The 21659-nt window shown below is 32.9% G+C and overlaps 2 protein-coding genes across 6 annotated transcripts; one reads left to right on the forward strand and one right to left on the reverse strand.

Moving 5' to 3' along the window:
- The first annotated feature begins 260 nt into the window (after positions 1-260).
- On the forward strand, positions 261-5778 carry LOC113770036 (ribonuclease 3-like protein 3). 5 transcript variants are annotated; one of them, XR_003468385.1, is made up of 5 exons: positions 261-406; positions 2364-2773; positions 3757-3903; positions 4825-5209; positions 5462-5778. XR_003468385.1 is itself a non-coding variant. In XM_027314381.1 (5 exons), the coding sequence occupies exons 1-4, from the start codon at positions 325-327 to the stop codon at positions 5098-5100; spliced, it is 915 nt and encodes a 304-aa protein (XP_027170182.1). In that variant the 5' UTR covers positions 261-324; the 3' UTR covers positions 5101-5103; positions 5462-5778. The 5 variants fall into 5 exon arrangements, 4 of the variants coding, with proteins under 4 accessions (XP_027170182.1, XP_027170181.1, XP_027170183.1 ...); XM_027314381.1 differs by having other exon boundaries at positions 4825-5103; XM_027314382.1 differs by lacking the exon at positions 5462-5778 and adding an exon at positions 1252-1600 and having other exon boundaries at positions 323-406; positions 4825-5310.
- A 7697-nt stretch (positions 5779-13475) lies between these two features.
- On the reverse strand, positions 13476-15894 carry LOC113771455 (ribonuclease 3-like protein 3). Its single transcript, XM_027316032.1, has 3 exons — positions 15475-15894; positions 14640-14786; positions 13476-13785 (listed from the first exon to the last, which is right to left on the reverse strand). Exons 1-3 carry the CDS (start codon positions 15892-15894, stop codon positions 13510-13512), a joined length of 843 nt encoding a protein of 280 aa, XP_027171833.1. The 3' UTR covers positions 13476-13509.
- Between the last annotated feature and the right edge of the window lie 5765 nt (positions 15895-21659).

Below are 21659 nucleotides of genomic sequence, written 5' to 3' on the forward strand. Positions count from 1 at the left end.
TTAATTAATTTAGATGTTTAATTTTTCATTATTAAACGTTTCTGAACACATTAAGATCTGATTCATTAAATTTAAGTACTGAATTGGATTATTACACTGGCCTTATAATAAGTAAATGCCAAAGTTATATTATGTTGCGAGAAAGATTAAGAAAATGTGTCAGAAAAAAAAAGATTGAAGGGACACGTAGGGGTTCAGTTGCAAATAAAATAGGTTAAACAACAAAAATTGCTGCCTCATCAGGCCAGTCACTAGAGTAACAATCCATAGATGAACAAATGAAATCGTGGTTTTTTGAACTGTTTCCTGCAAGCCCAAATCCAAATGGTGGCAGCATCCTCATGGTTACAGTCACTGTTGTCTCAATCCAAGCTCTTATTTTCCTCTCAACGCCTTCGAAAATATGGTTAGCCCTTTTTGCCATCTCTCTTTTCTCTTCTATTTTGTGCTAGTTCTTATATATATATATATATATTCATCTGTTATGATTTTGCTTATGCTCATGAGTTAGATGATGATTCTGGTTGAACTATAGATGGGAAATCGTGGGTCTACTTCTTTTAAATCTGATTTTGTGTTTCTGGAAAATTAATCTGAAAGCAACGCAGAAAAATTGGAACTTTTTGTAATATTGATCTATATTCATCTGTTTCTTGTAGTGGCTTGTTAATTGCAAAAGATATTTCTTTTGGAATATTGATTTATTTCTGTTCTTTTTAATGTTTTAATAGTTGTTAATGAAACGAAAGGTTATCTTTGTAGTCACATTTAGCCTGTATATTAGTTTATCTAAAAGGAAACATGTATAAAACTTTTGCAGCAATCAAGATTGCAGATTTTTTTTCTGCGCATTTTCTGTTTCTTTGTTTCTTTGTTTATTTGCTTTTATTTTTTCGTAATTGGTTGTGGAGTTGGAGTTTTTATTGTGAAATTAGTTTTATTTATGTACTTGGCATTGTTCACTCAGGAATTCTTTTACTGGACTTCATCCAAGATGTTTGTCCGCGATAAATTTTAATCATGTGTGAAAGGCATTTTTAGAGAAAATTTAGGAAGGTTAATTGGTAAGATGTATCAGTTGTCCCCAGAAAATTTGCCATTAGATTGACTTCTACGGTCATCGTCATGTTCACCTATCATTTGGACCTATGCTACCAGAATTGTTGCACTAACTGAAATGTGGAACACCAGTGTTGGTGTTCCATGCTTAAACTAATTTGTGTATCTAAAAATCATTTTCTTCTTTTACAGTTCAAGTGAAAGGTTGCACATGGACTGTTGTTCTGAGAAAGCTCTGTCTATTTGCTCCTCATATTTGAAGAGTATCTCTGCGTTTTGGTTTAAAGAACTCTCTTTTGTGACAAATTATGCTGCCTTCTGGGTGATCTTCTATTTCTTCTAGATGATCATATGAAGACTACCCCTGAACATCAATGTTTCTTGTTAGGTAGCATTCTACATTTCCCATCTTGTTCTGAGTCCAGGAAGGAAATGCGATATAGGTAACCTTGAATTGGATATACCTCATTTTTATCTCTGCAAAATCTATTGGACATGTTTTCATGCCTGATGAAAGGAAGGATTTTGTGGGTTTGATAAGGTAACTATCCTTTGCTGTCACCTTTGCTGGTATTTTGTTATCCCCAAGAGAGATGGAGTTTAACTCTGTCATGAATCTGACAGGGTTTGGTCTTATCCAGAATGATTGATAATGTCAAACCTGTAGTATCAGTGGTGGGGAAATATCCTGAAAACTCAATAAAATTGCTGTAGGAGTGTTGTCTTTAATGATATCACGTTACCTCAAAAGTGATGGACTTTGACTCTGTCATTAATCCGATGGAGTTTGGTCTTATCCAGAATGATCAAGAATGGCACACCTGTAGTTTCAATGTGTAAAATAATCCTAAAAACTCAATACAACTGCTTTATGAGTGGACTTTTCTGAAGAAATCGTTAAGTATTTCATTGTTGGAGAATATGTATATTTGTTTTGGTGCCTATTCTTTGCTTGCATAACAGGCTTGTGGTGTTTTCTAGTTATTCTTTTCAATATGATACTTCTCCATTCTAGTCTGTACTTCATTCTATTATCAATAAAAGGTTCAAAGTTAGTCCTCAAAAAGGAGAAGAAATATCAAGACATAAATTTCATGGCTACTGTTGCTATTGGAATTAGCATTTAGCAACCTGCAAATAATGTTCACTCAGTGTAGAATGTGCGATTCTTTTTTTTCCTGAAGTTTTAAAGCTCCAGACTTTTCAATGTACTTTATCCCAGTCAATCTGAAGTCATTGATTTTTTTTACATTCACTGTCTTTGCCACTAACTTTCTTATGCACTTATCTGTCCTTTCCGCCAGGGTTTGCCTTAAGTGATTTCCTGACAGGAGCTAAAACTGGCCAGAAGTCAGTCAAAGACTCATTTCAAGCGAATGAAGATGGAGTAAGAATGAAGTGTTTGACAGATCTTGATGATGTTGAGAAGATCATAGGATACAAATTTATCAATAAGACCTTACTTAATCAGGCCTTTACACATCCATCATATAACAAGGGTTGTGCATCGTATGAGCGGCTTGAGTACGTGGGTGATTCAGTGCTTAATCTATTAATAGCAAAACAGCAATTTTCTCTTTATCCTGATCTTCCACCTGGATGTTTGACCCCACTTCGTGCTGCAAATGTTGACACAGAGAAGCTTGCACGTGTGGCTGTCAAGCATAATTTACATAAATATTTACGTCATGGGAAGCCGGCTCTTGAGAGACGAGTAAGTGATGGTTGAATATCCTAGTTTTCACAGTTACTCTAATTCTGCTGTATTCTTCTAGCAATTATTGACAACATAGAGATTGATGTGTCTTCAGGTTTCCCGTCCATTTATTGTGTATGCTTCCTGTACCAATAATCTGTGAATCTTCTAAGACATCTAAATGCATAGAAGCTAGTGTAATAATTTCTCTGTTCGAGATAGCTTTTGTACTTGTTTTTAAATAAGATTACTATTTACTTTGAGTAGTGTAGTTTTTGATGTTGATTTAGAGTAAAATAGATTGTTTCTTGTGGCCGAAACAAATTGGAAGGATGTTGGACTTTTGCCACTGTTAGGGTAGAGAAGTTGGTTTAGGCTGCTAACTAATGAAAGTTGGATTCTCCAAGAACTGTGGTTGGTGCATGAAATTCTATTCATGTCAGATCTCTTGTTCTCGTGGTTAGAGTTAATGGAGGAACTTTCATAAACAAAATATAGATAAAATCTGAGGATGTGTTTAAAATAGCGGAGATTGGAGATATAACTTGGAGAAAAAGTAAATTTGGTATCACACAGACAAACTTGCTTATATATGCATACAATTTAGACACTAAAACAGTGCTTATTGCTGTTGTATTGAAGTGGTCAGACACAAGCATTTAAGTGGAAGAGGCTAGTAAGCATTTTGTTGTCCCTATTTTGATTGGTTTAATGTAGGTGTCATTTTCGAACTGAGATCATTATGTGACATTGTTTCAAGAAGAATTTTCATGTGGCTATCTACTGCTTACAGAAAAAACTCTTCAAATCTCACCCAACCATCAAATGGTTGTCTTGTATTGGTCACAGCTGAGTGAGCATTAAAACAACAGCTGAGTGAGCGTTGTCATTCCATCAGAGCATATGGAACCAATTTTTAGGTCCATGTTAATGGAGCTAGCTGTTTTTGTTTTGTCTTTTCCTTTTTCCTTCTTGGCTAAGTAATTGAATTGGGTTGACAGATTCAAAGATTTATGGAGGTGCTTCCGAAATATCCTTTGCATTCCCATGGGTTGATTGATGCTCCAAAAGTGCTAGCTGATGTTGTTGAATCGACAATAGGAGCTGTGTTCATTGATAGCAATACTTGTATAGACACTACATGGGAGGTTTGCACATCCACTTTATCACTCAAATTTGTAACTTGTTGTATGAGGACTGTTGGCATCTAATTTTAATCAAATTACCAGTATCAAATTTGCTGTCTCTCATACTTGCTCTAAGTGTGTACATAAACTTGACAAATGCTTCTGATGTATATAGACTCCCATGGGGATATTTTTTTGTCATTTTAAATCTGATTCCTATTTGTTTTCAACTTTTATGTTGATAAAATTGGCATAGTTCATTAACCATATATAGTGGTGGCTGCTATACTCTCAATTGACTGAAAGAAAGGGAGGATGAGAGAGGAAATTGCTGAGAGAATTAAAGTTCAAGAAGAAGAAGTTTTACGCCTCAGTGTAAGGGGACTATTTTTCTTGTTTAGCTAAATATAGCACTAATGCTTCTTATTTGCATAAATGATTGACAATTTTTTAAATTAGGTTTCTGTACATCTAATCTGTCATATTAAGAAATTAGTCATGGTGATAGAATGGATAGTCCAGGTTTTGTAGTTTCCATCCCCTACTTTTCATTGATTGTGTGGAAGGCTTCCAAAAAATTAATTGCCTGCTTTAGTTGTTTATCAACTATTTGAAAAATAGAAAAACAAATACGCATAAACAAAGAATTTGCACACTCACATCTAGCCATGAGCACAAGAATACGATGTACAATGTCTCTATCCTTTGCAACCTCTTGGATCTAAAATTACTTAGTTTCTGCATAACTTCTGTGTAATGCTTTGTGTAAACATAATCTTATGCAGTTTCATTCATTACATTCTCATCATGCATGAAAAATGGATCAAAGTCTAAATAAATAATTAGATTTTAGCATTTCTACAACTGCAGCACACACTTGAAATTCTACATTTGGGCTGTTTCTTGCATGTTTTATCCGTTGCTTCTGATTCTTTCGTTCAGGTAACCAGCATTTTACTGGACCCAATAATCACACCAGAGATGCTCCAGATTAACCCTGTGAAGAAACTGTATGAGCTGTGCCAGAAGTATAAACTTACTGTTCGACTTGTGGATCTTTGGTCTAAAGAAGGAGCCTTTGAGGTTTTTGTTAACAACCATCTCAGAGGAAGAGGTCATTGCCATGCAAAGAAGGAAATTGCATTGAACAGAGCAGCAAATGCTGCATATAATGAGGTCCTTAGAATCTTGAGGGTAGAAGATATTAACACGGTGTAGCAGGTAGGTAGATTCTCAAAAAATCTGTGCATAAAAACTTCTCCATCATCTTCGGCACAAAAGGGATTAACAGGGGTGGTAGCAGCTAGGTAGATGCTCACAAAATCTGGTTGTAAAACTTCTCATTCTCCTTTTAGTCAGTTTGTACTAAAAGTTATCGAGTAAATTTTATATACACTGACAGTGTATACACTATTATCATTGGATTCATGATATGTGTATAAAAGTTGAATTTCAAATTCAAATTTTGCATAGTTGTCATTCATCCAATGCTGACAGTGTATACACTGTCGGTGTAGGAAAGATTAATCCAAAGTTATCTCCATATTAATTGTTGCAACCAAAATTTTTCCTTTGCTAGATTGTTTGATGGCCGAACAGCTATGCATGGGGAAGTTGATTGAGAAATATGAATGGTAGGACGGACCACGGGCAAGAACGGCTGCACCCCGCTCCTGGCGGATATGTGCATTTTGCACAACGCGTAGTTTTGCTTGCACATGGTGTAATTTACTTTAAATAACGTGTAACTTTAAAATAAAATTTTGTGAATCCCACACATGTTATTAAAATTCAGATACAAGATGAAATTTGGACTGTACAAAATTTTTTTGCTAAATTTTGGCCGTTAACTGCTTAGGGACGGTCCTTCTGATGACCGTCCCTACCTCATTTCCATGGTAGGACTCGGTTGTAGTAATCAACATCAGAATTTATGTAGCTGGAGAATTAGGGGTGATAGGCGACTGTCTTTCATACTTGTTTTGGTAAAGATGCCTTTGGCTTTGATGTGACTTTATGTATGTGTTTTTATATAACTAAACTGACTTGGTAAACGAAGAGCCTTGCAAACGTAGAACTTACCAACATACGACTTCAGATTACTGACTTGGTAAACGAAGAGTCTTGCAAACGTAGAACTTACCAACATACGACTTCAGATTAGAAAGGATGGAATATAAATTAATGTCACGCCCTGTATCAGAAACGTAGCACTGTCATGCTCTAGGTAAAACCAAAGGCACAAGGCAACAAAATTCGATAGCCATAATAATAGTTTACATCTTTAAATTATAACCAACATTGAACCTTCTAAAATACGCTACAATATTCAAGTCTTATAACGGAGTGTATTACACTAAAATATTTATTAAGTTATTCACTAATCAAAAGATTGTCTCCATCTCTACCTAACACCCTTGCAAGCTATCAAAGTCTTTCTTAATGAATCTATCATCAACTGGACAATAAGAATAGTGAAATGAGAGTCACTCATCCAATAAGTAGCACGTGTACTTCTTGATTGGGTTGAGCATGATAGCGTACATAATATATTTCAAACATTATTCATTGATGCATGTATATGATTTAATAAAAGTGTGGTCATCAAAACAATTCAAGTACATAGCCAATAACACAATATTCACATTCATAAATGGTTCATGATAGTTATTCCTTGATTTCGGATATCTAGTTGTTAACTTGATTGGCTAACACGTACGGTTTAATTGAATCTATTTGTTTGGATAGGAGTTTATTTGGATGATTTATTTGAGATAATTACTATAACACTTTTTGTGGTGTAATGTGTGTGAAATAAAAAAGGTGATTGAAATTTGTGAAGCAAATTATTTAATCTCAAATCATCTCAATCCAAACACTGACATAACACAGTCTCTTTTCATTAGGCTTTGATTAAGTCCCTCCATTTTATTGTCCAATTCAATCATCCCCGACTAAGTCATCCTTTGTTCTTTCAGAAAGGCAAATAAGTGGTTTATACAATCCAACAGAGTAATGAAAGATTTGTCAAGGGTCAGCCAAAACATGAAGCATTAATTCAGGTTCCATATTTACAGCTCAGTATAAGTGATCGGGTTTTGAAGATAAAAAAAGTGACTAGAATTAATATTTTAAACACAACGACTTGACCAATTTAAGGGTGGTTTGACCGCTAACTGGATAATTTCATAAGAGCATAAAGTTTAAAATAATAAAATAACATAAAATAATCCAAAAAAAAAGTACGCAAAAAAATTACAATTTTTTCTTAGCAAATTTAATTTTTCACCAAATTTGATTGGGTCGATAACTCCCTAGATTTCTATTAACTCGGATCAAATAATCTCTTTGCTTTCGGTTCACTAGTTGAACCGGCATATCCAATCCAAATTTAAAGATATTAACTACTCGTGTCTTGTCATGGAAATGTGAAAATTCCAACAAGAAAATAGGCCCCGATAGGGTTGCTGCTTTCAACAGAAAATTTTTTACATTTTTTATAAACATATTTCTTAATCACTATTTTACCTTACATACATTAAAATCATTATAGTATATTTTTCAATAAAAACTTCTGAAAATAGCAATTCAAACCGGCTTGAAGTTTTTTCTTTTTTGAGCTTATGTGCGTTTGGATTAGCTCTATTTTGGGATGTTTTTTGAAAAACTTTACTGTAATAGAGTTTTTATAGTATATTTTAGAATATTTTTAGAAAATATTTTGGGATATTTAAGAGTAGAAGAGTTTTTAGAATATATTTTGAGATATTTTTTTAATTTAAAAAAATTTAGATTACTTTTTAGAGTACCTTTAGAATATTTTTTAAAAATTTTAATAGTATTTAAAAAATTAATTTTTGAAAAACTAATGAATCCAAACAGAATTGGAAGAAAATAAAAAGTTATTAAACTAGCCCACAGAGAAGAACAGAAATGCCCCAAGATTTGATTCTTCTTGGTCGGCAAGTTTGTTAAGTACATCAACTGTAGCTGAGAATTTTTATTTTACCGTTGGTGGGACCTATTGGTCTTGGACAGGTCCAAAGTACACAAAAGTCATGGTGTGCTTTGCTGGATGAATTCTCTGAAATCTTCCGTACTTTCCAAAAGAAAACCAGTCCCAATGCCGTGCTAAATCTTCAAGTCAAAGAAAAAGACATTCCAGGGCAGATTCATGCTGTAATTTACTGCTTCTAATACGTCACTTTCTTATTTTATTGCGTACTGTATATTATAGAATTCTCATTACTTGGCTAATGGCATAATTCAAGAATTAATATAGGTAGATTTGGACGACGGAAACCTGTTAATGAAAGACTTTTACATAATGGTATGGTCAGCATTACATATTAAGTGCTTTGACTGGAAATTTTTTTTTTTTTCACATACCATCTCAAGGGTTTGCTCATTCCTCATAATAAAAAATAAATAAAACAAAAAAATTGGTTTAACTGATTAACCTTCAATTTTATATGCCAAGAAACCAGTTTTCATTTCAATAACAGTTAGTGCTTATTTTTAGAAAAAGAGAAATAGATGCTCTTGAGATATTCTTGAATATTCAGTGAAACTGCATTCCACTTGGATTCGTATGTTCTTGAAATGTTCTGTGCATAAAAAAACGGACTCTCCCTTGATATCACTACTGTTTTTTTTTTCTTGGCCTAATTTTTCACTAGGATGGCTTTGGCTCCAATTTATTTTTTGTTGACAAGAGAATCCGTAACCGCTATTCGAGAGTGTGCACTGGATAAATCCTGCCCAAGTAAAACCAGATTTTCAGTATGTAAAATCTTTCCATTATCAAGATTAAAATCTGCATTTCTCTTATTTTCTTATGTCAAGAAAAGGAAATCCTTACGGTTCATGTTGAATAAGTAAACATGTTCGACAAATTAAAGGTCAACAAAAGTGACTTATGACTGAAACAAATGATAAGTATTTAATGTTGGAATGTTTCCAAGCTGTATTTCTAGTCAGCTATCAATTAAGAAGTTTCCACGGATTTTTCATGCCTGTGGGTAGACATGAGAACGCTGACTTTTCCTCTCTTTAGTCGATTCTTGTTCTTCTTCTTATTTGAGTTTGTTAAACACGTGGGATGGTGGCTCTTTTGCGTTGGGTCTAACAAATGGGAAAAGCACCATAAATCATCTAGGCCGCAATTTGTTTCTTTGTCTGCAAGAAAAAATTTTTTTTAAAAAAAATTTTGGAAGGAAACTTTGTTTGCAAGATTTGTTTGCATATATAGTTGAACATGATTTGGTGTTTCCTTACCCTTTTCTGCAACAGCAAGTGATAAATGATAATGGGGTACTTTTGCTTTTGCATATCCTGTCCAAAAACATTAATGAAAGTTGACTGCTGAGTAGGAAGTAATTAAATCAAATCCAAGGGGCATGTGTGCGTGTGTGCGTGCACGGTAGAAAATCAACTTTGAAGTAGTGGGAATTTGGCATGAAACTTGCTAATTTTGAGTAGACAACTTTGAAGTAGTGGGAATTTGGCATGAAACTTGCTAATTTTAACTTGCGTTTGATACAACTAAAGTTTAAAAACTGAAATTTTAAATTTTAAATCTGAAATCTGAATACTATTAAGTTATTGAATTGTTAAATATAACAATCCGATACTGTTCAATGTATATTATAACAAGTGATAAGTGAATAATTTATTACTTATTTCCTGGAGCAAGTTTTGTTTAGAAAATTTAGTGCTAGTTAATTAATTAAGATGTTTTATTTTTTGTTATCAAACGCCTCTGAGCATATTAAGATCTGAATCCATTAAATTTAAGTGTTGAACTGGATTATCAAATAGAGCTTTAGTCTTACTAATATTGAATTACTAGTTTTGAAGTAGTTGGAATTTGGCATGAAGCTTGCCAATTTTAGTCTTATTAATATTGAATTACTGGTATTGTCAACACAAGAAGATTGTCAACATAAAATAATTTGATAGTAATTATGTGTCCTAACTAAATTGTCCAATAATTGTCAAAAATGTTTAGGGACGAGCTAAATCCACACCCTCTCATACTAAATTCGCACCCTAAGCACCAATGAGACACTAAATCCCTAATATCACTAAGTCAATTAGTGTATTTTGAAGTTATCCTTTCACACAACAGCAATAATTGCCTTTATATTACTATTCTTTTAATTATATCCTACTTTTTTTCATCTCTAAAATAAATTTCATGTTTTTCCTAACACTTATGCCATATAGAGCATCTTCTACAAGATGATCATAGTATGAAACAACTTTTTCACATGAATTAACTACAAAAATCTCAAAAATTAAAAAACTATCATCCAGCAAATCATAAAAGTAGCACTACTACATCAGATGATCATACAATAATCAAGACTTGAGTAGGATTTTACACAGATATCAAAACATTAGACTTTTCGAAGAAATATTCTTAGTTTGTAAAAAAAATGCTGATTATTACATAATGGAAAATTAAAATCTCATATACCACACATAAGATAGGCTCAAAATAAATCTCTAAACACATGAAACTTTTCCATGAAGTTTACCATCATTAAAAAGCTTTTATAAATTTAGAGAGCATAAAATTTGAAAGATAAACTATTAGAATAAATAGTTAAAAAAATACTACAAAGCAAATTATTTCTATTGTGTGAAAGCATAAATTTGGAATGAAGAAAAGTTAGAAGGAAACACACTAATGTCAAAAGCTTTAATGCCATATTGGTATTTGGGGTCTAGATTTAGGATGTAAGGGCATGGAATTAGTGCCTCCCAAATGTTTATGATACTTCCATCCAATGTAGTAGACCAGTTTGGCTGAGCATTGGACTCATTTAAAGATTTTCTTTTAACTAATTTTGGTAGTTCATATTCCTATGCGAACATTAAATGCTAATTCATGTTTAATCAAAACTGCACACCTCTAATTTATCCAAATGGTAATTCCCAATAATCCTACTCAAAAAAAGCATAGTGATGTTACATATAGAAAGCTTAACAAACCAATTTTGCACTCATTAGACCAAACAAAACACTTAAAAACCAATATCATATTTGGTCATTCATTTGGACAACTGTCATCCTAAAGACGATGTAATGTGAGTGTAACATCAAAAATGGAAAAGAGGAAACTGGAGACAGGGAACTAAAGCTGTGTTACAATGTGCACTTCAACGGTTACTCATGGCAACAAAGATAACCATAAGACTCTGAGGGTAGTCTCCCCTTGTCAGGTTAGTTGCAGATTCTGCAATAAAAGAATGCAAGGAAGCAGGCATCAGGGGTGAAGACGCGACGCCATACTGGGGAAAACAAGGATTGTTAAAGGGACGAAGACTGAAATCTTCGAGACAAATTTTCGCTGCTTTTTTGTCTTCTTTTGGCTCTCTCTTTTTAGGGCGCCAAGGAAGACAAGCGCTTGAGTGTCTCCTCGAGAGACCCTTTGCTGTTTAGTATGGGATATTCTTTTTAGAGGTGCAAAGGGCCGACCGAAAAGAAGAAATAAGGCTGTATTACCAAGCTTTTCAGGACAACCATACTGAGCAATTCCCCCTTAACAATCCCAACTAATGATCCATTATTTGTGCACAAATTTTCACGAACCCCCGAAACGAAAACCAAAAGGGTATTACATAATGAATGTAGCTACTAAGATCTTGTGCAATTTGGTTCAGGTCACATGAGAATTATGGGTAGATACATACACATTTATAATTCAGGTAAATCTTTTGTGTACTGACAATATATACACTAGCGATTCTAGATGTATGTTACATATATAAGATTTGGTGTTTAAATTCAAGGGCAAATTACATTTTAGCCCCTTGTGGTTTTCGCAAAAACCACATAACCCCCCCATCGTTCAAAAAGCTATACATAAACCCCCTGTGGTTTGGGTTGAACTGGCAAATAGACGGAAAGCACCCACCGTAACGATTCGTGGGCAAAATGTCCAAATTACCCTAATATAAATACAAAAAGGAAGCAGATGAGTCAGATTCTTCCTTGTTCTGTCTTTGTCGTGAGAAAAGGAGAGAAAAACATGACCACCGAATGAAGGAGAGAAATTTAACCCACAAAGATCTACCATTGAAGACCAAAAAGTAGCTGTGAAAGAGCATCACGAAAGCTGTTGTTGCATCTGGTAAGTTTTTTGACATCATTTTAGCATATAAGATGCACTTGCATGGTTTTTGAACAGAAACTATCAGGCATTGGAAAGTTAATAAATCAGTGATTATTTTGCTTAAGCGTTGATTAATTTAAAATTTTGCTGCTTTGGGACAATCTGTATTATCATATTTAAGCATAGAATATTTTATCGACTAGAATTGAATTTATGCATTAAGATTAGGGTAAAGAAAATTCCATTCGGGAGTAAAGAAAATCCCGCCTGCATAATAACGTTGAAACCCGCAAGCGGGATTCTGTGTTTTTTCTATTTCAAGGTTAGCTCGCATGCGGGTTAATGTTATATTTGAGCGCGAGAAGAAAAAATTGGTAATTAGGCTCTTTGGGCATTATAAGTAAATATTTAAATTAATGGCAGTTTTATTACACCAATATTATTGTATTATCATTATTATGATTATTGTATTATTTCTTATGCAAATATAACATTTAATTATTTAAATTTTATTTTATTTTTACAATTTATAAAATTTTTATCACTTATATAATATTTTTAAAACCCTAATACATCTAAATTTGATTTTATTTTTCAAATTTATAAGATTTTTATTTAAAAAAATGGGATACGGATAAGATATCCGGTTGGTTCGATTTGCATAGGTGCATATGAGAATATCCGAATACTCTTTAAACCCGCATGCGGGTTTAAGGAGATTATGGCAACTCTCTGACACACTAGTTACCCGTCCAACTTGTGTGTAACTAAAATATATTTAAATAATATATTTCATATTTTTGTTATTTAGAGTTTAACAAAACATTAATATTGGGTAGATTTGAGGGATATGCATAATTTTGCATATTTGTAGGAATATTAGAAAATGGAAAATTTGGGTAAATTCCCAAATTTTGGAGGTAAGGTGCAATCCAAGAACTAAAACAGTCATTTATAAAACCTTAACAGTCATTTATAAAATAGTCATTTCTAAAACCTTATCATCACTGCCTCACCAGTTGAACGAAAATTGCAGGTTTGTTCAGCTTCTATCTTCACGGCATTTCTTCTTATTTTTCTTTCGTTCTCTATCTTGGGTTCCTTCACCAACTTTCAGTGCAAAGTCAGCAACAAAGTATTTCGGAAGATGGAAAGAGATGAGGAGCACCCATCTAGGCTTTATTGGGTACGTCAAATTGGTCAGGGGTAATATGGGTATGTTTCCTACTGCTACCAGAAGAACAGGCGCGTTTTGCCCACGAATCGTTACGGTGGGTGCTTTCCGTCTATTTGCCAGTTCAACCCAAACCACAGGGGGTTTATGTATAGCTTTTTGAACGATGGGGGGGTTATGTGGTTTTTTCGAAAACCACAGGGGGCTAAAATGTAATTTGTCCTAAATTCAAATTGAGACAACGTGACATGCATCTAAACCTATCAGTATATACATTGACAGTGCATGAAACATCAATCCTTATAATTTATTACAATTGCATAATTGCTTGTTACAATTGGATCAAACCATCAGTGCTCAACTTCTTCAGAATGTGGTTATAGGCATTAGCTGCTGCCCTATTCAGTGCAATCAACCTCTTGGAACAATATTTTCCTGTTCCAGCATATTTATGGTCGACATAAACTTCAATCTCTCCCGTTTCTTTCCACATGTCAACAAATTCAACTTTTAGTCCATTCTTCTGGCATATTTCATGAAGTTTTGTTACCGGATGCGTTTTAATAGTTGTGAGAGTGATCATCGGTTGCAATAAGTTCTTCACTACCTGTCAAACCACCAAAAACAAGATCCTATGAGGTGCTTTTGTGCTACCAAAAGCATGATTAATAATATCTGTCAAACCCTTGGAAACAAACATGTCACATAAATATTTTGTTCTCTTTTGTGGTGAAACAGAAGTGTTGTCTTTTCTTTCGAATACTTTGGCTGTCTTACGTAGGCAAAAAATGACAACATGTTTCTTTTCTGCCATTGATCACAAGTAATTCACATTAATGGTGGGATCAATACGGACAAGTAATATCTCAACAAACACTGCACCTAATCAACAACTTATAGGTTAAACAAAATTTAAAAAAAAATCGATGCTTATTCGACAACCATCAATTTTTTGTTTTATATTTTAAGTTCAATTCTACCAAAAAAGTCTATTTCAAAAACAATTTCAAAGTCAATGCTAGTTCTATTGACTAAATATGTTATAACCAAGTTGGTATTTTTATATAGCGAAGTAATGCATCTTCTTCAGTTGCAACTTGCAAGTTGCAGTTTGCTTAGTGAACTTGGACGTAAGAGAAAGGAATTATTCTTGGACACGAAAAATACTGCAGCAGCCATCAGTCTACCACAATTTAACTTGACTACACAATTTGTCTACCCAAATCTTAGATATTCTGTATGCATCCAAGAAAAGGATTAAGTACTAAATCGATACTCTACTATTGCATCAAGATTTGAAGGACCAAGAAAGCTACCCATTTGTGTTCTTTGTTTTTGCGCTTATTTTGTTCTTAGCAGCTCTTTATAATTAATGTGCCCAAAACGCTTGTCGTTTATGGCATTTGGATCAACTGATCTAATCATAGAGGAATATCTGTAGAGAAAGATTAATTTAATTACCTGCCATGTTGTGTCCAATGAAGAGTTGCTGTCAAGAAATATGGCACCAATTAAGGACTCAACAATGTCTGCAAGCACTTTCGGAGCAGCAACTAACCCTGTGGAGTGCAAAGGGTAGGCTGAAATTGCCTCTGAAAATTCTTGAATCTATCAGCCAAAAACAAATAAGTTCATTAGTAATTCAGTAAAATGTTCTTTTTTCTGACAGAATGGATTAAAAAGCAAACCAAAGATACGAGTAGGGTAGTGGCAAAACCAGCATATTCTAACATGTCCATTGATTTAAATAACATTCTATTTGAATATCACCAAACTGTTATGTAGAAAAATTTTTAACCCAAAATCAGAAAATCAAACGTTTGCAAAACTCTTATTCCATTTTCTAACTCAATTAACTTATAATGAACCAAAAATCTAGTCAAAGAGGAGAAGATATTTTCACGTAACTTTAAATATATTTTTTCCACATAACTTGAAATAGTGCAGATCGACATTTGACTTGATCATGATAACTACTAGACGCAATCCAAAATCAGAAAATCAAACGTTTGCAAAACTCTTATTCCATTTGCTAACTCAATTAACTCATAATGAACCAAAAATCTAGTCAAAGAGGAGAAGATATTTTCACGTAACTTTATATATATTTTTTCCACATAACTTGAAATAGTGCAGATCGACATTTGACTTGATCATGATAACTACTAGACGCAATCCAAAGCCCCATCCTCCCAACCCTCCAAAAAGAAGAAAAAAAAACAAGAAACTAATTAGAGGGTACATGAAAATTGTAACAAAAAACAAAACAAAACAAGAAACCTTGTCTTTCTTATACCTGTCGACTAAGAAGAGGCTTCTTATGACGTAAAAACTTATGCAAATTGCACTTCACAGCCACACGTGCAAGTTTCTCAGTATTAACATTGGCCGCACGAAGCTTAGTGAGATTTCCTGGTAAAAGTTCAGGATACAAAAAATAATGTTCCTTTGCCATCAGCAAATTCAGTACTGAATCACCAATATATTCAAGTCTTTCATAGGATAAACAGTTTTCTTTAAAGGATGAGTCGGTGAAGGCTTCTTGTAATAAACTTGGGTCATGGAATTTGTAGCCTATTATCTCCTCAATTTCTTCTTGTGAAGACTCATCCATCATCAATTCTTCTTCTTCTTGTAGGGTTTTGTTTTTTGCTTCATCTTCTTGGTTGTGGGATTCAGGGTTATCTGCTGAAGGATGGTTTTGGTGGGGTTCCATGGCCTGATCAGAGAGAAGAAAAGGAAAGGAAAAGAGTCGTGGCTTGTTGGGAAAGGTTGAGGGATTGGGTTTCCTTGAATGCATATAAATAGGGATTGATGGGGATTTGAATAAAGAGTCAACAAATGGGGCGGTAAAGTTTACGAGATTATGTAATATTTCTTACAAGGTTGGAGAAACATCTTAGCCGCGTACAGAATATAAAGCAAAAGTCTGTGTGTGTGCCGTGGGGTTTATTCAGTAAGGCAGACTTAGGTAAATCCGATTTTCAAATAACCAATAGTTCAGATTATATCACACTATCTTACCAAGTAGTGTGGCATAATCTGAATCATTGAATTTTTGAAAATCGGATTTACCCAAAATTTGAACTACTAGTAAACCATCGACCAAGTAAACGTAGGATTTGGCTGAAAGGTAAAAAAAGAGAGATTAAATTAAATTTAAAAGTAAACATAGGAGTAATTGCAAATGGGAAACGTTCCTTCCATATGTCATCAAGTACAAGTTTGGGAAAAAAAATGTTGTTGAAACCAACTGATATGAACTTTGTTGATGAGGAAATTCACGAACAACCAAACTCCGGATTGATGGTGATTGACACAAGTTTGAATGACGGAAAATCCTATTTGAAACCCTCTAATCCCCGTGATTACGAACCTTCTTGACCGATAATCAAACGAACTGGCAAACCTTAGGAATTGATAGTAGGCGCCACAATCAAGGATGGTGAACTTGATTGATAAGCTACCAGCTATATGAACCCAGTTGATGACGAAATTCACGAACAACCAAAAACCCAGATCGATGGTGATTGACACAAGTTTGAATGGTGGAAAATCCTATTTGGACTTCTGTAATTCTCGTGATTATAAACCTTCTTGAACCACGATCAAACTAACTAGCAAACTCTAGGAATTGATAGTAGGCGCCACAATCAAAGATAATGAACTTAATTGATAACCCAAACGAATACAAAAACAATTTTAAATGTTCAAGAAAAACTCGTAGAGCCAAGAGAGCAATCTCTCAAGAATAATTTCTGAAATCTGTCATATGTATTATTGAAAGAGAAAAATGATGCCTTTATGTTTCTCGACACAAACTCCTAACAAACTAGGCCAAACAAAAACACAACTAATTGAACCTTGTAACCCGGCCCATAACCCTAACTAAAGGGACAGATCCAAGCTTTAAGAGTTGATCCGTTTAATTAACCACTAAACCGAATCCAAAACAACTAAACTAAAGACTATCTAATGTCATAAGTAACGAGAACATGGGCTAAAGACATTCGGCCTTCACTCCTTTTCTTCATCCTGGACTTGGAGCAAGCTAACTACACTGCAAGGTTCGGCTTTATCCATATTTGGCGATCCAATCGAATCTTGAACGACTTGAACCATGGCTTGTAAAGACCCGTTAAATCTCTTGGCTCGAACTTGAGTCATTAGTTCCACTGGCACCACCATGGGATCAACTTGAGAAGCTTGAATAACTCCATCAGTTCTCTCCTCTTGAAAAGGATTTGCTCTCAAATCGACCATATCGCCTACAAGGAACAGAGTTAAGTCAGACACAATGAATGTGGCACTAACTTTGTACTCGCCTAGTAACTCAAGTTTGTAGGCATTATTGTTGATGCGTTCGAATACTTGGAATGGTCCATTTCTACGTGATAACAGCTTGCTTTGACGCTAGATCGGGAAACATTCCTTTCTGAGGTGAAGCCAAATCTAGTCTCCTAGTTCGAACACTACGCACTTGCGCCCCCTTGTTCACCTATGTAGCATATTGCATTGTCCACTTCTCGATATTAGCTCGCACCTTCTCATGAAACTGGTGGACAAACTTTGTCTTTTTCTTACCATTTAAGTTCACTTGCTTAGAAACAGGAGTAATTGCATTTTGGCCCCTCGAGCTTATGAAATGTTCCTACTTTGCATACTTTAGGACCCGTTTCATTTAATTTCCATAATCACTATCTATGCTATGGGATTGTCTTCGGTTGATTATTTTAACTGATTTTAAATTCTGATTTTGGAAAATCAATTTTTGTAATATTCTCAATTAGTTTTGTATTCTAATTATAGATTTTTTAATGACAAAAAAAGTTAAAATCTATAATCACCCAAAAGGTAACTTTTGTTGATTTTGATTATTTTCTATAACCAATTTCTATAATCAGATTTTGTAAAATCTAAAACAACTGAGAACAAAGCCTATATATAAAGGAAGTGAGAAGGGATATTTGTACTATATATAAAGAGAAAGAGGAGGGATTGTATAAACTGTTTGTGTCACTTTTTATAATTTCTATTTTACACTCCAAATAAAGGGCAAGATGATACCATCTTCTCCCTAAAATAAACACGCATCATCATTTTTCTAGCTTAATAGCTGTCAACAATTTCCTATCTAGAAAAAAGGACGGCAAGAAAGAAAAACATATAATTCTAATTCTTTCATTCGTATTTAAAAAAAAGGCTCCAAAAACTATAAAAAATTTAATAACTTTTTTCTCCAAAATTTTTTCTTTTAGATTTGCACAAACATAGAGTGTGTTTTTCTCACTAGTTACTGTGGTTGTGATGAGTTGGTTAATAAGAATGGGTTTTCATCAAAATACATGAGTGTTTGGTAAAAATATTTAAAATAGATTTCAATATAAAAAAAAAATTCCTTTTTTTTAAAAAAAAATTTCCTTTTTTCTTTCCAGCCGACCACTCAAGTAAAAAGCTATGTCTGTCCTGAGATAGCTTGAACTTAGTTAACTAGGCCCTGCGTATTGTATATTGGGCTAAGCCTCATGAAATGTGACCTGGGTTTGGATCGCCCAAAGCTCAACTCATTTAAAGCTTTTTCTGATTACTACATTATATGTGTGTATATATATATATATATATATATATATATATATATAGTTATACAGTATCTATAAATTAATGCTCGATAAATTAATAATCTCTATTAAGTAATAATTTTTCCTGGTTCAAACTTGGAATAACAAGTTAAATTAATAATTCACTAAGATTACATATCATATTTTTCTAAAGTATGAGTCTATTATTATTTTTTAATTTAAATCTACTTGAATGTCATCCCTAATTTTTCTTATTGCATCTAAAAGTTTTGGACTTGAATTCTCATATTGCAATATGAAAAAATTATGAAGAGTTATTAATGCTTTGAGTGTTTCTTTCACCTAATAGGCTCCAGACCTACTGTATCATCCTTAACAACTTCATCATTAACAGGATTTTCAGTGATGTTAGTAACAATTGCTTATAAACTTGAAGACATGCACAGAATTAAATTATACTTGCAAATCAAGTAGATAATCAAGTAGATATAGATTGATTTATATTCCTTATACTTTTAGCCTCCTTTTATTAATTGAATAATTCATATTCTTAAAAAATAAAATAAAACTTCAGTTAATTAAATGAGTGTTTTCAAAACTGTAAATACACTAAATAAATTAAGAGTAAATCTTTCCTACACTGACGGTGTATATACTATCATCGTTAGATTCATGACATGTGTGCAAAAGTTGAATTTTAAATTCAAATTTTGCATAGTTGTCATTCATCCAACATTGATAGTGTATATACTGTTAGTGTAGAAAAGATTAATCTATAAATTAATAAATTATTGATTTATTGATTAATGAATATCTCTTTAAATAAATTATATTTGTGTGGTCTCAAGGTTATTAATTTATAGAGGTTTTACTGTACATGCACAATAGATAAATTATTAAGGTAATTATATCTTATAATTTTTTCACCTAAAATTACTCTTATCTTGTATTATGAAGGTTTACATGAGAATTGAAACGATTTGTTTATCTGGATTCAACCAATAGATTAAATGTTATATGGCTAATTCATGGCTTAATATTATTATCACTTTACCCCCTTAACGTTTGGTGCTACTATCAATTTCCCCCTTAATGTTATATTTTAGCCACTTTACCCCCAAAACTAATGGTCAAACTTAACGGAGTTTGTTAATTAAAGTGAAAAGACATATTTAACCCTTAAAATTTTTATTACTTTACCCAAATAAAATATAGTCTCATTATCAATTTACCCCCTAGAGTTATTTTTTAGACAATTTATCCTACCATTAAACCCACTTAATAAGTTAAAAAATTTTAGAAGAAAATACCCTCCTCTTTGCATAATAAAAATAATAAAAAATTTAGAGTGACTCTTCTCATTTTTAGTATAAAAAAAAAAGTCAAAGTATTAATTTCTCTTTTCTTGGCAATCTTATTAATATTGAAAAAAAAATAAAAAGATGGAGAAGGGGAGGGGGAGGGAGAAAGGGAGAGAGAGAGCTCGATTCTTTTTTTAAAAATTACAAATAAAAAAGAATTAAGTACTTTTATTATTTTAAAATTATTTCACTTTTTTATTTACCATCAAATTCCAATCCTAATCTCGACAACCTTAAAGTAATACAATAATGTTAGACTTTTCTTTATTTTCTTTTTTTGCAAAATCTATTCTTTTTTGTCTCCTTCTTTCCCATCTTTTTTTCTTTTCCTAGTATTAATAAATGTGAAAAAATGAAATTTGAGAAAATCCTTTTATTTTTATGTTTTTCAGTCTCTTAAAGTGAAAAAAAGGAAGAATAACAATTCCAATTTTTTTATTTTTAATTATATATAAAGAAGGGTAAATATATTTAAAATATTTTGACCATACTAGTTAGATTAATGATGAGGTAACATGCCTAGAAAATAATGTTAGGAACTAACGTGATTGTATCACTATAATCTAAACGAATAAAGTGATAATAACAATGTAGTAATGCTATAAAATAAAAGGGTATTTTTGTCCAAAATTTCTTAACATGTTGAGTTAAATTATTTATGGGGGTAAAGTAACTAAAAGATAACGTTAGGGGGTAAACTGATAGTAGTGATATAGTTTAAGGGGGTAAAGTGATAATAACCTTTTTTCTAGCTTTAGTTATTAAGCTTAAGGATGTTAATCACTGGAGTCAATCTAGTAGTCAAAAAGGCTTTTAAGTCTTTTTCACTATCAAGTTTAGAAGTCGAATCTTGTACTTGATAGCTGAAGATAAGAAAGTGATAGAGAGGGGTAAAAAAAAAAGAGTAAATCTTATATACACTGACAGTATATATACTATCACGGTTGAATGCACAACATACATGCAAAATTTGGATTTCAAATTCAAATTGGATTATATATCGTGCATCCAATGATGAAAATATATACACTGTCAGTGTATACAAGATTAATAATAAAAAAAAAAGGCTTATGAATGTTGTCAGTATGAAATACTTGTTTTGGGCCATGAAAAGCAAATTTGTGTTAATCTTACACCTTAGTTTAGAATTAGATGTTAACTTTTTGGGTGGACCCATTGTATCATATTATTAGATATGAATGATTTATGTGCTTAGTTAGCTTTTCTTTATGATTATTGGAATTGATTTATGTGCTTGAGAAAACAGGAGTAAGAAATTTCATTAGCTTGAAAACCTCATACATGATATGAATTTGGACTAATTCAAATTGGGCCTGATCCTATTTTTGTGAGCCTAGTTGAATGTGCTAAAAGAGTGCAATTGTAAATCAATTGAGCTTGAGCCCACCAAAGCCCAATTCTTATAACCCAATTAACAGACCTATTTAAGCTCCACTACTGGGATATAGATTTTTACTTAGTATTTGACTATAAGATGAGATAGTCAAATATTGATAGGCAGAACAAGAAGACATCTATGA

Source organism: Coffea eugenioides, chromosome 5 (genome assembly GCF_003713205.1).
Source record: "Coffea eugenioides isolate CCC68of chromosome 5, Ceug_1.0, whole genome shotgun sequence".
Classification (NCBI taxonomy): domain Eukaryota; kingdom Viridiplantae; phylum Streptophyta; class Magnoliopsida; order Gentianales; family Rubiaceae; genus Coffea; species Coffea eugenioides.